General features: G+C 38.4%; 1 protein-coding gene across 4 annotated transcripts in view; it reads right to left on the reverse strand.

The window, feature by feature from the left end:
• Positions 1–16,069, reverse strand: part of PLA2G12B (phospholipase A2 group XIIB) — a 31,278-nt gene that overhangs the window by 9,796 nt on the left and 5,413 nt on the right. For 2 of the 4 annotated variants that reach the window (XM_015067656.3, XM_015067655.3), the window contains exon 2: positions 9,159–9,247. The exons of 1 other annotated variant lie outside the window; for it this stretch is intronic. In XM_015067656.3, the coding sequence (XP_014923142.1) occupies positions 9,159–9,247 (89 nt within the window). The remainder of the gene's footprint in view (positions 1–9,158; positions 9,248–16,069) is intronic. One more of the 4 variants, XM_015067657.3, reaches the window with a different exon arrangement.

Below are 16,069 nucleotides of genomic sequence, written 5' to 3' on the forward strand. Positions count from 1 at the left end.
TTCTTTTTTTTTTAATTTTTTCAAAATTCAATTTAAATTCTAGTTAGTTAACATATAATGTAATATTGTTTTCAGGAGTAGAATTTAGTGATTCAATATTTACATATAACTCCTAGTGCTCAACATGTCAAGTACCCTCCTTAATACCCATTACCCACTTAGCCCATCCACCCACCCACCTCCCTCCATCAGCCCTCAGTTTGTTCTCTATCATAAAGAGTTTCTTATGGTTTGATTCGCTCTCTCTTTTTCCCCCCTTCCCATATGTTCATCTGTTTCTTTCTTAAATTCCACATATGGGTGAAATTGTATGGTATTTATCTTCTGTGACTGATTTATTTCACTTAGCATAATATACTCTAGCTCCATCCATGTCATTGTAAACGGCAAGATTTCATTCCTTTTGATGGCTGAGCACTCTTCCAGTGTGTGTGTGTGCGTGTGTGTCTGTGTGTATCTCACATCTTCTTTATCCATTAGTCAGTCAATGGACACTTGGGCTCTTTCCATACTTTGGCTATTGTTTTCTGTGTTGTTAATTTTAGCCATTCTGGCAGGTATGAGATATCTCATTGTATTTGATTTGTATTTCTCTGATGATGAGTGATGTTGAGCATCTTTTCATGTGTCTGTTAACCATCTGGATATCTTCTTGGGAAAAATGTCTATTCACATCTTCTGTCCATTTCTTAATTGCATTATTTGTTTTTTGGGGTGTTGAGTTTGATAAGTTCTTTATACATTTTGTACTAACCCCTTATCAGATATGTCTTTTGCAAACATCTTCTCCCATTATGAAAATTGTATTTTAGTTTTGTTGTTTCCTTTACAGTGAAGAAGGTTTTTATCTGATGAGGTCCCAATAGTTTATTTTTGCTTTTGTTTCCCTTGACTCAGGAGACATATCGAGTAAGAAGTTGACACGGCCAATGTCAGAGAGGTTACTGCCTGTGTTCTCCTATAGGATTTTGATGGTTTCCTGTTTCACATTTAGGTCTTTCATCTATTTTGAATTTATTGTTGTGTATGGTGTAAGAAAGTGGTCCAGTTTCATTCTTCTGCATGTTGCTGTCCAGTTTCTCCAACACGATTTGTTGAAGAGACTATCTTTTTTCCATTGGATATTCTTTCCTGTTTTGTCAAAGATTAGTTGACCATATAAGTTGTGGGTACATTGCTGGGTTTTCTGTTTTGTTCCATTTATCTATGTGTCTGTTTTTGGCCCAGTACCATACTGTTTTAATCACTACAGCCTTGTAATATAGCTTGAAGTCTGGAATCGTGATGCCTCCAACTTCTTTTCTTTTTCAAGATTGCTTGGGCTATTCAGGATCTTTTGTTGTTCCGTACAAATTTTAGGATTGTTTATTCTAGCTATGTGAAAAATGCTGGTGTTATTTTGATAAGGATTGCATCAAATGTGTAGATTGCTTTGGGTAGTATAGACATTTTAATAATATTTGTTCTTCCAATCCATAAGCATGGAACGTCTTTCTATTTCTTTATCTCTTCTTCAATTCCTTTTATAAGTGTTCTATAGTTTCCAGAGTACACATCTTTTACCTCTTTACTTTGGTGTATTCCAAAGTATCTTATCGTTTTTGGTGCAATTGTAAATGGGATCGATTCCTCGATTTCTCTTTCTGCTGCTTCATTATTGGTGTACAGAAGTGCAACAGATTTCTGTACATTGATTTTATATCCTGCAACTTTACTGAATTAATGCATTAGTTCTAGCAATGTTTTGGTGGAGTCTTTTGGGTTTTCTATATAGAGTATCATGTCATCTGTAAATAGTGAAAGTCTGACTTCTTCGTTGCCAAGAAGGATGGCTCTGTGCTGACAGTGTGGAGCCTCCTTGGGATTCTCCCTCTCCCTCTTTCTCTGCCCCTACCCCACTCATATTCTCTGTCTCTCAAAATAAATAAATAAACATTTTTTTAAAAGATAAAAAAGGGGCACCTGGGTGGCTCAGTCAGTTAAGTGTCTGACTCAGATATTGGCTCATGTCATGAACTCACGGTTTGTGATTTCGAGCCCTGTGTTGGGGTCTATGCTGGCAGCACAGAGCTGCTTGAGATTCTCTCTCTCCCTCTCTCTCTGCCCCTCCTCCACTTGTTCTCTCTCTCTCTCAAAATAAATAGACATTTTAAAAAAAGAATGGATGCTTCATTTTGTCAAATGCTTTTTCTGCATCTATTGAGAGGATCATATGGTTCTTAACCTTTCTTTTATTAATGGGGTGTATTGTATTGATTGATTTGCAAATATTGAACCAGTCCTGCAACCAGGAATAAATCTCACTTGATCGTGGTGAATAATTCTTTTTTTATGTACTGTTGAATTAGATTTGCTAGTATCTTGTTGAGAATTTTTGCATCCAGTTTCATCAGGGATATTAGCCTATAGTTTTCCTTTTTAGTGGGATCTCTGGTTTTAGAATCAAGGTAAAGCTGGCCTTGTATAATGAGTTTGGAAGTTTTCTTTCCATTTCTGTTTTTTGGAACAGTTTGAGAGGAATAGGTATTAACTCTTCTTTAAATGTCTGGTAGAACTCCCCTGGGAAGCCAGGTGGCCCTGGACTTTTGTTTGTTGGAAGATTATTTTTCTTGAAAGAGAGAGAGAGAGAGAGAGAGAGAGACCATGAGCAATAGAGGGAGGGAGAAAGAATCTTAAGTAGGCTTCAGACCCAGCATGGAGCCTGACTCGACACTCAAATGTGAGCCAAAGCTAAGAGTCAAATGCTCAACTGACTGAGCCACCCAGCTGCCTCTGTTGGGAGATGTTTTATTACTGATTCGATTTCTTTGCTGGTTATGGGTCTTTTTAAATGGTGCCTGTTTTTAAAAAGTTTTTATTTATTTATTTTGAAAGAGAGAAAGAGTAAAAGCAAGGAAGGGTCAGAGAGAGAGAGACAGAGAGAGAGAGTCCCAAATAAGCTCCACACTGACAGTGTAGAACCTGATGTGGGGCTCGAACTCACAAACCATGAGATCATGACCTGAGCAAAACCAAAAGTCAGATGCTTAACCAACTGAGCCACTCAGGTGCCCTGGTCATGGGTCTGTTTAAATTTTCCATTTCTTCCTGTTTCATTTTTGCTAGTTTGTAGGTTTCTAGGAACTTGTCCATTTCTTCCAGATTTCCCAGTTTGTTGACATAAAATTTTCATAATATTTTGTCATAATTGTTTATATTTCTGTGGCGTTGGTTGTGATCTCTCCTCCTTCATTTGTAATTTTACTTTTTTTCGTCCTTTCTTCTTTCTTTTTGATAAGTCTGGCTAGGGACTTAACAATTTATTAATTCTTTCAAAGAACCAGCTCTTAGTTTTCTTGATCTACTGTTTTTGTTGTTGTTTCCATATCATTTATTTCTGCTCTTATCTTTATTATTTACCTTCTTCTGTTGGCTTTATGCTTTATTTGCTGTTCATTTTCTAGCTACTTTAGGTGTGAGGTTAGGTTGTATACTTGAGACTTTTCTTGTCTCCTAAGGCAAGAAATACATATGTATACTGCAATATAATGTATACTGCAATATACATCCCTCTTAGGACTGCTTTTGCCACATCCCAAAGGTTTTGGACTGCATGTTTTCATTTTCATTTGCCTCCACGTATTTTTTATTTCTTTGTTAATGTCCAGGTTAAGCCATTCATTCTATAGTAGGATGTTCTTAACCTCCCTGTATTTGTGGTCTTTCCAAATTTTTTCTTGTGGTTGACTTCAAGTTTCATAGCATTGTGGTCTGAAAATATGCATGATATGATCTCAATCTTTTTGTACTTGTTGAGGGCTGATTTGTGACCCAGTATGTGATCTATTCTGGAGAATGTTCCATGGGCTCTTGAATAGAATGTGGAGGGCACCTGGGTGGGTCAGTTTATTGAGCATCTGACTCGAGCTCAGCTCAGGACTTGATCTTGTGGTCATGGATTCAAACCCTGTGTTGGGCTCTGCACTGGGCATGAAGCCTACTCAGGGAAGAAAGAAAGAGAGAAAGAGGGAAAGAAAGAGGGAAAGAAAGAGGGAAAGAAGAAAGAAAGAAAGAAAGAAAGAAAGAAAGAAAGAAAGAAAGAAAGAAAGAGAAAATAATGTGTGTTCTGCTATTTAGGATGCAATGTTCTGAATATATCTGTTAAGTCCATCCTGTCCAGTGTGTCATTCACAGCCATTGTTTCCTTGTTGATTTTTCTGTTTAGATGACCCATCCATTGCTGTAAGTGGAGGTGTTAAAGTTCCCTACTATTATTATATTATTTTAATGAGTTTCTTTACGTTTGTTATTGATTTATATATTTGGGTGTTTCAAGTACAGGGCATAAATTGTTAGATCTTGATGGATAGACCCTCTAATTGTTATTAATGCCCTTCTTCAGCTCTTATTACAGTCTTTGGTTTAAAATGTAGTTTGTCTGATATATGTATGGCTACTCCAGCTTTCTTTTGATGTCCATTAGCATGATAGATAGTTCTCCATGCCTTCACTTTCAATTTGCAGGTGTATTTAGGTCTAAAATGAGTCTCCTATAGGCAGCATATAGACAGGGTTTTTTTTAATCCATTCTTATGCCTTATGCCTTTTGATCAGAGCATTCAGTCCATTTACATTTAGCGTGATTATTGATAGATATGAATTTAGTGCCTTTTTGTTGCCTGTAAAGCTGGTGTTTCTTGGTGATGTCTAGTCTTTGTTGCTTTTGGTCCTTTTTTTCCCCACTCAAAGAGACCCCTGTAATATTTCTTGCAGGGCTGATTTAGTGGTCATGAGCTTCTTTAGTTTTTGTCAGGGAAACTCTTTATTTCTTCTTCTATTCTGAATGACAGGCTTGCTGGATAAAGTATTCTTGGCTGCATATTTTTCCTATTCAGCATGTTGAATATATCATGCCATTCCCTTCTGGCCTGCCAAGTTTCTATAGACAAATCTGCTAGAATGAACTTGATCTGCCTTTTCTTGTAAGTTAAGGACTTTTTTCCCTTGCTGCTTCCAGGATTCTTGTCTTGTCTGTGTGTTTTGTGAATTTCACTATGATATGTCTTGGTTATTTGCTCAAACAAACCTTCTGGCCCTTTTTCTTTCTCTTCATCCTCTGGAACTCTTAAGATACTAATGTTATTATGCTTTGTTGCTGAGTTCCCTAAGTCCACATTTGTGATCCAATGCCTTTCTTTCACTCTTATTTTCAGCTTTGTTCTTTTCCATAATTTTATCTTCTATATCACTGATTTGTTCCTCTATTTCATCCATCCCCATTGTCATAGCATCTGTTTGTGTTTGTATCTTGGTTATAACATTTTTAATTTTGGCCTGACTAGTTTTTGGTCCTTTATCTCTGCAGTAAGGGATTCTCTAGTGTCTTCTATGCTTTTTTGAAGCCCAGCTACTATCCTTATAATTGTTGGTTTAAATTATAATTCAGACATCTTACTTATATCTGTATTGATAAAATCCCTGCCTGTTACTTCTTCCTGTTCTTTCTTTTGGGATGAATTCGTTCATCTTGTCATATTGTCAAGGTCCAAAAAAAAACCCCAAAAAACAAAAAAGGAAGCTGGATCCTGTGTGTTTCTTGTTAAAAGGAGCCAGATCCAAAATAGATAGATATATAGATATAATAACATTTTAAAATTAAATAAATGATAAAATTGCTTTTTCTGTATCCTAAGGCGGGGGAACACAAAGTCTGCTTGTTAAAAGAAGCTAGATCCAAAAAAACCATATATACGTGGGGAGCCTGGATGGTTCAGGTGGTTAACTGACTGACTTGGTTTTGGCTCAGGTCATGATCTCATGGTTCATAGGTTTGAGCCTCACTTTGGTCTCTGTGCTGATGGTGCAGAGTCTGGTTAGGATTCTCTCTCTCTCCCTCTCTCTCTCTCTGCCCTTTCCCTGTTCACTCACTTTCTCTCAAAATAAATAAATAAAAACTTAAAAAACCCAAAACATATATATGTAATAAATTAAGAAATAAAATAAAATAAAATCATAAAATAGTTTTTTCAGTATCATAAGGGTGGGTAAAAAAGGAAGCTAGATCCTATTTCCCCTAGAGCTAAAGTTTTGTAACATTCTATGATTGGTATACTTGGTGCATGTGAGGGATTTGTGCTGGTCTTCTGGGTTGGGACCTGCTGGACTGATTCTCAAGTGGACTTGCTCTAGTGGAGATGCATCTGCAGGGCACAGGAGGGCAGGGCTTGGTGTAAGTAGCTCTGCCATCCTCTTGGTGGCACTGTTTTGTTTAGTGAAGTCCGTCAGTGCTGATGGGCAGGGTGAAAATGGTGTCACCAGCTGTCTCATCCCTGAAATGAGGAGCTTGTGCCCACCACTCTTCAGGAAGTCCTCACAGAAGAGCAATCACCTCTCTTGTGTCCCCAGCTTTGGCCAGATCCCAACCTTCACCCTGTCTGCATCTGAGCTGTCCAACTGCTGGGTGGCACGACACTCCTGTGTTTTATCTCAGGGTTTCAAAATTCTAAATTTTAGAGATCTGCATAGTGCACGGAGCTGCACTGATCCTCTGGAAGAGAGTCTCACTGCACTGTGGCCAGTGCTGGCTTGTCCCAGATATCAGCTGAGTGACTACACAGAGGTTTGGAGTTTATGGTAAAGCATGGCAGAAAGCCAGCACCAAGGCTCACTGTCCCCAGCCAGCATCTCCCTTCCTATGTTAGTGAACAGGGCAGCTCAATGGTGCTGGCTGGGTCTTTTCCCCTTGGAGAGGCTGTGTTCCCTCTCCCAAATGCACTCTTAGTTGGGGTGTGACCTAGGGGATCCTTAGGCCATGCTGTCCACTTCTGGGTCTCCACCCTCCTTCCCCACCAGAGCCTCATTAAGCCTGCCAGACATGACCCTGGCAATGGTGCTGACCTCCAAAACTTTAGACTTTGTGCACCACTGTGTATAAAAACTTGCTGTGTTCAGCCCCTCTCATTTTTCCAGTCAACGGTTTGGGGGAAGAATTTTTCTTGTGCAATTCCCCACACGCACTTCCATTTTTTTCTCTCTCTCTCTCTGTTTTCCTCTCACTCCTCTCTCCATGATCAGGACTCCCTCCCCATCACAGCACTCACAGCTCTTCTCTTTCTGAAATCAACTTTCTGCAGCTTCTACCTTCCATGTTGTGGCAGCTTTTTCACCTTCAGTTGCGCTTTTTTTTTTTTTTTTTTTTTTTTAAGAAAGAGAGGAGAGCACGAGCTGGAGAGAGGGGCCAAGCGGTGGGGGGGGGGGGGGGGGGGATGGAGAGAGAGAGAGAATCTTTTTAAATTTTTTTCATATTTATTTATTTATTTAGAGAGAAAGAGCACTACTGGGGGAAGGGCAGAGAGAGAGGGAGAGAGATTTATTTCCAAGCAAGCTCCACACTGTCTACACAGAGCCTGATGCAGAGCTTGATCTCACAAACTGTGAAATCATGACCTGAGCCAAAATCAAGAGTTGGATGCTTAACTGACTGAGCCACCCAGGTGCCCCAAGAAAGAGAATCTTAAGCAAGCTTCATGTTCAGTGCAGACCCCAATGAGGGACTCAATCCCATGACCCTGGGATCATGGCCTGAGCCAAAATCGAGGGTTGGATGCTCAGTCGACTGAGCCACCTATGCATCCCACTAGTGCATTTTTCTCTTTCAGTCCTCAGATCAAGTTCTTGGATATTCAAAATGATTTGATGTTTATCTTGCTGTGTTCAAAGGATGGGTTTTGAAACCCAGCCTAGGGTCTCCCTACCTTCCACCATCTTAACTCCCAAGCCCACTTTTACATCTTTATTGAGGTTTTAATGCCACTTCTATAGCTCCTAGTTGGAATCAAGTAAAGTATATTAGCCAAAAAAGGGGTTTCTCTAATATAAATATATATTTGGAAAGATTGTCTTTCTTCTGTGTCCATACACATATTGATGGTTGTGGGCGAGGTTGGGAATACGGCTGTGCAGGTTGTACAGTGCACAAGAGTGTCATATCAAAGGGGGCACTGTCCCACAAGATATCATAGATTTGTATATTTATTAAGAAAAATGTCTAGCCAATGGCAGTCAAATTTCCTTTTCTAAGAAAAATATTAATTTCCAAGAGTGATATTAAGATAAATTTCTGACAAATGGAAGAGGAAAGGGGACCTTTTCTCAATTTGCCAAATTATGCCACATTAGTGGGCAGCATTTTCATTAAAAGAGTAAACGTTATGCTGCTTATAAAACTATTACAAAGTAAAATCTTTTGAATCAGCAGAAAAGTGATGTTTAGCCTGATTAAGACACAATTCAAAATCATGGCTTAGATGGGAAATCCCTCTATCTACATTTTATGTAACACATCTTTTCTGAAGTAAAAAAGATAAAAGGTCCCCCAAGAGGTCTTGAAAGAAATCAGTTTATTACTTGTTTTCAGGGGAGGCCAGTAGCTTGAGAAATGGCCATTGGTGTGATGAGAAGTGTTTAGCCGGAGGCTAGATGTGTGTGTGGGGATGGGGCATGCTTGTGTGGGTGTGTATGTGTGCAGATTACTATGATCTTAAAACTCTAAACATAGCTGGTTTGGTGCTACCAGGCATGAGGTCAACCACTTGCAAAAGTCCTGACGATATAGCAACCAGTTCTCACTGTTCAGTGCCAATGGCTTCAGGACATCATAGGAAAGTCTCATTAATTTAAATAAGTCACACTTGTCAGATTTCACATGAAGTTATGTTCGATCCCCTAATATTTGGCTGGTATTTGCAGTGGTGATTTTAAAGTTCACTACACAAGGTCTTATCTGAGGGACAACTGTCCTTGATAAGAGGATATTGGATACTTTCTTTGAAAATTATCTCCCTTACTCTGAATCCAATTTAAAATACTTAATTAGGGATGCCTGGGTGGCTCAGTCGGTTAAGCATCCGACTTTGGCTCTGGTCATGATCTTGCAGTTCATGAGTTTGAGCCCCACATCGGGCTCTGTGCTGACAGCTTGGAGCCTGGAGCCTGCTTCGGATTCTGTGTCTCCCTCTCTCTCTGCCCCTCTCCTGCTCGCACTCTGTCTCCTACTCTCTCTAAAAAATAGATAAACATTAAAGCTATATTCCATAAATGATCACTCCCATTAGTGAGAACTCTCAGACTTGTCTTAGTTAAAACCAATCAACTAAGAAAATAATTGTGGCGGTACATACACTTTCTGGTACCTTAAGACCCAGGAAATAGGAGCTGCAGCCGTTGGGCTCCTGAGGCTTGTAGCCGGGTCTGGGCATTGGTGCCTTTCCTAGCAGGAGAAAGAGAGGAAAGAAGCAGGAAGAAATATTTAGAAATTAAACATTTGGGAACATTCATCAAATAAAAATTATCTTAAAGCATATTCAATTTTTCCTTTAAAAGTCATCATTTCTGGGGAGCCTGGGTGGCTCAGTTGGTTAAGCATCCAACTTTGGCTCAGGTCATGATCTCACAGTCTGTGAGTTGGAGCCCCGCGTCGGCTCTGTGCTGACAGCTCGGAGCCTGGAGCCTGTTTCAGATTCTGTGTCTCCCTCTCTCTGACCCTCCCCCACTCGCTTGTGTGCTCTCTCTCTCTCTCTCTCTGTTTCAATAAACATTAAAAAAAAAATTTTTTTAAGTCATCATTTCTCACCAGATATTCACATCCAAATTTGGTGGCAATGATGGTGATGATGTCGATAATGTCATAAAAGGATAATAATCTTCATGCCAGGTTGGCGTTTCTCTCCTAATCTTAAAGAATTTTATGAGCATTTATTTACTAACAATTCTAATGTTTCTTAAGTGCATGACTTTGAAGGTAAGGTCCATGGAAAAATGGAACCAAAACTCAAGGTGTCTTACTCCATCCATTGTAAGACCACACGCCATGCACAGAAAAAGCAGAACACTACCTGATCACACATTTAACAAATAAGAATTATAACAGTACCACAAAACTTTTTTCAGAATATCTTGAAGGAAATTTTGCAAGATTCCATAAATGTAGGCAAAGCATTATTGATCAAAGAGCATAGAAGTCATTACCATGCAGTATGTGAGACTTTGTATCATAGAACTAAGCAGAAACCATCTGGCAGGCTTTGAATTTCTTGGTTTCTCCTACATGACTTTTGAGTTATGTTATAATCTTTCAATTATTGAGAAAGAAATGTTGTCAATGTTAATGATGGTAGTTATCATTGGTAAAGAGAACCCTGAAGGCACCTGGGTGGGTGGCTAAGTAAGTTAAGCATCCTGACTCTTGATTTCGGCTTAGGTCATGATCTCACGATGCCTTGAGATCGAGCCCTGCCTGAGGTTCTGCGCTGAGCATGGAGCCTACTTGAGATTCTCTCTGCTTCTCTCTCTCTCTCTCCCAAATAAAAAAATAACAATTAATTTAAAAAGGAGAGAGAGAGAGAGCCCTGCAGGACAATTTGGCAGTGAGCATTTTCATCCTGTTACCCAGATAAGAAAAAGGGGACTAAGGGGGCGTGTGACTTGCCTAAGTCATGTACTAAGTGGGGGAAGTAGGATATAAATCCAGATTTCCTGTTTTATGTCTCCAAAGCCCATGTTCTTCTATCACAACCCTTTGCCCCTTTTTAGGAGACGCAAGACAGAGCATAAGACTGAGGAAATAAGCTAAGAATTAATCCTCAGAGTGAGGCATATAGCATTTATTTTTTCTTTCTTTTCTTTTACCTTCTCCTACAAGGTATTTTATTTTAATTATTTTGTATTATGAAGGAAAATCAGAGAAACAAACATTCATGAGCCCACTACACAAACATAATAAATGTTAACTTAGCCAAACTTACTATACATATTTTTTCTGTTTAATTAACTGTTACAAGTACAGTTGAAGCTCCCTATGCACCCCCCTTTCTGTTTTAATTTTTAGATATTAAGTCTATGATTTAAGGACCTCCCTCCTTAGTATTCTTTTTTTAACTTTTTAAAAAATGTTTATTTATATTTGAGAGAGAGAGACAGTGTTGAGTGGGAGAGGGGCAGAGAGAGATGGAGACAGAATCTGAAGTAGGCTCCAGGCTCTGAGCTGTCAGTACAGAGTCTGACACAGGGCTCCCACTCATGAGCCATGAGATCATGACCTGAGCCTAAGTCGGATGCTCAACCAACTGAGCCACCCAGGTGCCACTCCTTATTACTCTTAAAAATTGTTTTTGACTACTCTTGGACCTATGGTTTTGCAAGGAATTTTAGAGTCATTTTAGTAAATTCTACAAGTGATAGTGCAGGATTTTGATTGAAAGTACATTGACTTTATAGATTAACCTGGAGATAACTGAATTTCTTATAATATTCTGTCTTCCCAAACATGGGTATAGTACAGTTTTCTATTTAGTTGGGTCTTCCTTTGTGTCCTTCAGTAGAGTATTCATTTTCACCATATATTTACTCTGTCTCCAACATACTGTATTATTCTGATGCTTAAACAAGATAGAATATATCATAACCCAGAATTAAAGATTATAGAGCTCATATGGTAAATCTACACTTCTCTGGAACCCACACTGCTTCTAACTTTCTGCTCTACCAGCCCTGGAATGCAACCCTGGCCCTCATGGTTCAAGATGGAGCTTCAGCCAACACATCCATATTACAAACAGCAGGATAAAAGAAGGAGTTAGAAGGGTCATAGCTCCTCTCTTTAATAAACACATTCCAAAATTATACATCACTTCCTCTTACTTCCCTTTGTCCAGATCTTAATCAAACTGCAATATCTACTGGCAAAAATGGGCTAGGAATTGAAGTTTTTATTCAGTGTAGGCACCATGAGCCCAGCTTAAAATTGTAGGGAGGGGTTTATTACTACGGACAAAGGGGAAGACATTAGGATACAATAAGCAGTCTCTGCCACAGTCTGTTTGGTATTTGTTTCTGTGGTAAAATGAGTGTATGAGATCATCATTCAAGATGGCACCCAGCGATCCCAGTCTCTTGGTATTCATGCCCTTGTATATTGTCCCAGGGTTGGTCTATGCGACCTAGAAAACATGGCAGAAGTGGAGGTATGTTGCTTCCAAGATGGGATTATCTATTAGCCCTAGGCAATCACTAATCAACTTTCTATCTCTGTAAATTAGCCTATTCTGGACATTTCACATAAATGAAATCATACAATATGTGGCCTTTTGTTTCTGGCTTCTTAGCATAATGTTTTCAAGGTTCATCTATGTTTTAACATGTGTCAGAATTTCATTCTTTTTTATTGCCAAGTAAATATGATGAACATTTAGGGTTTTTCCACTTTTTGGCTAATATGAAAAATACTACCACAAACATTTTTGTGTGGACAATATGTTTTCATTTCCCCCATAGGAATGAAACTTCTGGGTCATATGCTAACTCAGGAACTAACAGACTATTTTCCAAAGTGGTGACAAAATTTTACATTCCCTACAGCAATGTATAAAGGTACTAATTTCTCCACATCCTCTCCTCTACTTGTTATAATCTGTCTTTTTTATTACAGCCATTATAATGAGTGTGAAGTGGTATTTAATGGTCATTTTGATTTGCACTTTCCTAATAACTAATTATGTTGATCATCTTTTCCTGTACTTATTGGCCACTCACATATATATCTTCTTTGCAGATATTTTGTCCCATTTTGTGGTTTGTCTTTTCACTTTTTTTTTTAACGTTTATTTATTTTTGAGACAGAGAGAGACAGAGCATGAACGGGGGAGGGGCAGAGAGAGAGGGAGACACAGAATCAGAAGCAGGCTCCAGGCTCTGAGCCATCAGCCCAGAGCCCGACGCGGGGCTCGAACTCACGGACCGTGAGATCGTGACCTGAGCTGAAGTCGGACGCTTAACCAACTGAGCCACCCAGGCGCCCCTTGTCTTTTCACTTTCTTGATGGTATTTTTGAATAGCCAAAGTTTTTAATTTTGATGAAGTCTATTTTCTTTTTTTTAGGTGAAATTCACACTTCCATCTTAAAGTGCACAGTTCAGTGGTGTTCAGTACATTCATAGTGTTGTGTAACCATTGTCTCTGTCTACTTCCAAAAACATTTCATCACCCTCCAAAGGAGACCAAATGTTCATTAAATAGTCATTTCCTATTCTCCCCTTCTCCCAATCCTTGGCAAGCACTAATCTACTTTTTTTAAAGATTTTTTTTAAAGTAATCTCTATACCCCACATAGGGCTCAAACTCACAACGCCAAGATCAAGAGTTGCATGCTCCTCCAACTGAGCCAGCCAAGCGCCCCTCACTAATCTGCTTTCTGTCTCTAGAGATTTGCCTATTCTGGATATTTGAATAAATGGAACCATACACTATATAACCATACAATATATATGCCTTCTTTCACTTAACATAATGTTTTCATGGTTCATCTGTGTTGTAGCATGTATCAGTACTTCGTTCCACTTGATGGCTGAATAATATACCATTCTCTGAATATACCACAATTTGTTTATTCATCCATCCACTGATGGACATTTTGGTTGTTTTCATCTGTTGGCTATTGTGAAGAGTGCTGCTATGAACACTTGCGTGCAAAAATATTTGTTTGAATATCTGTTTTCAGTTCTTTGGGGTACATATACCTACGTGGTGGAATTGCTGGGTCATATGGTAGTTCAATGTTGAACTTTCTGAGAAATTGTCAAACTGTGTTCCACAGCAGCTGTAGCATTTTGCCCTCCCAACACAAGCGTTGCAATTGCACAAGGGCTCCAATTTCTCCACATCCTCACAGTTTCACTACACTGTATCTAGATGTGGATTGTATATCCTTATCTTGATTGGAAAAATCTGAAAACCTGGTTTCTTTCACCTTGGATAATTCACAGCCACCGTCTGAATATTTTCTTTTCTTCATACTCCCTACTTTCTTCTCCTGGGCTTCTTACTACTGAATGATGAATCTTCTTAATTCTGTCCTTCATATATCTTAACCTCTCTTTTACATTTTCCATCTTTTTTGTCTCTCTGTGCTGAATTTTGTCTAGCTCATCAAATCTATTTTCCATTTCACTAATTCTCTCTAGGTTCACTAATCTGCTATTTAACCCATCTGCTGTTATTTTTTTTCTCTCAAGAACTATAATTTTCACTTCTCGGAATCCAATTTGATTCTTCTTTTAAATCTATGTATTCATTTTCACCGAGTTCTGTCTTTTTATTATGTTTTCTAGTCCTTGTTTTATTTATTTAATGATTTCAAATATTCTTTTATAATCTCCAGTCTTTGGGATACAAGTCATTTTTTTTAATGTCTGCTGACTCTCCCTCCTGATTGATTATTTTTTCACATAGTGTATAATTTTTCAATAAGACCTTATCTTCAGAAGGGCTTTTTTTTTTTTTTCCTGAAGGAATTTCTGTGCCCTGGGTCATGTACTACATATTGGTTCCTCAATTACCTTTGCTGTGTGGCTCTGGGAGCCTTAAGATCCTTGAGACATTAGTATTTATGTTAATTTCTCAGCTTGGGAAACTCACCTCAGGCCAACTGTTTAAGTTCAAATTCCACATGTGTGAATAGAATATGTTTGGAGTAGTGATTTTTTGGTGGATGTTCTTTATTCCCCCTTTAAGTCTCAGCCCCAGGTGGATGGAAATCATCCCTGCTACTCTCTTGAAATATTGGGTAGATATTTTCTAACCCATTTTAAACAGACTGGGCAGCTCCTCGGGCTTTAAGCTTTATACAGACTGTTCAGTTCCAGATTCCCAATTCTTACGAGTGAAAGTTACTCTTTCTCTCTTTGTATGAGTATTAAAACCTATTCCTCAGCCCCTAGAGTCTACATGTGATCTTAAAACCCCCAACGGTTTTAGCATCAGCTCCTGCTCATTACTTTAGCATTAGTGTTCCTCTTCAACGGAACTTATAGGTTTCCATTTATTCCATTCTAGCTTGAGGGCGTATCTTTTCTAATGTTTTATTTTCACCTAACATTTTTTATTTATAATGGAGAAGTACTGTGCTTGTTGATGGAGTCTGCCAGCCCACCAGTAATCCCTGCATTACTTTTCAAAGTTCTTGAGAAATGTACCCTACCAATGATACCCTACTAACCTACTCTGTGTGTGTGTGTGTGTGTGTGTGTGTGTGTGTGTGTGTGCCAGAATTACTGGGAGTTGGGGAATGCGTAAAATGTATTAAGTAATGTTAGTAATCAAAATACACATATGAAAATAATTATACTATGCCATAGATTAAATGTGAATTGTCTCTTGTAGGTAATATTATGGTGATTTTATTTTTTCTTTGGATTGTTCCTTTACAAATGTTCTACACGTACTAGCTTTATAGAAATCAGGAGGAACATTTTTAATGAAGAAACTAATGCATAATTTTTATGATGAAACTTACGCCTTTAATAATTTTGTTGATAAAGAGCTTTTGCAGTAGACTCTGCGGAGTTTCCTGGGTTTCCCTCTACCTTTTTTGTACTTGATAACTCATAGAAGATAAAATTCTGATATCCCAGTTTGAAAGCTAATGGAACGCCAACTACTGACACTAGCCACCTGTCCTGCTGGTTATTTTTAATTTTTGTATTTATTTAATAGTTTATGATAGCTGCAGGAATTCTGTTTAGGAATGAAGCTTGAAGGAAAAGTTCTAAGAAAAAAGGTCATGGTTGAATCTGGGCAGAAATAATTTACTGTATCCTCAAATTATAGCTTGAGTAGTTTTGAGTTGAGCTTAGCAATGAGTCTTTACAGTTTGATGTTTTGAGTCTGGGCATCAATAATGGACTACGCCCACAGACTAATTTTATTTTCTGATTTTGGCTATTTATAGAATTGGGAGGCTGACAACTTGATCCTCTAATTCAGGGGTTGGCAAACGATGACCCAAGACCAACTCATCGCCTGTTTTTATATAACCTTCCAGCTGACAATTGTTTTTATATTTTTAAATAATTGGTGGGAGGGAGTCAAAAGAAGGATATTATTTTGTGATGTGAAAATTATATGAAGTTCAAATTTTAGTGTCTGTAAAAAAGTTTAATTGGAACACAGAAACACTCATTTATTACATATTAGACATGGCTGCTTTCACAGAAAAAAATTAGCAAAAGGTTGGTATAATCATGATGTGAGGGTGGCT

Source organism: Acinonyx jubatus, chromosome D2, assembly GCF_027475565.1.
Source record: "Acinonyx jubatus isolate Ajub_Pintada_27869175 chromosome D2, VMU_Ajub_asm_v1.0, whole genome shotgun sequence".
In the NCBI taxonomy this organism is placed as follows: domain Eukaryota; kingdom Metazoa; phylum Chordata; class Mammalia; order Carnivora; family Felidae; genus Acinonyx; species Acinonyx jubatus.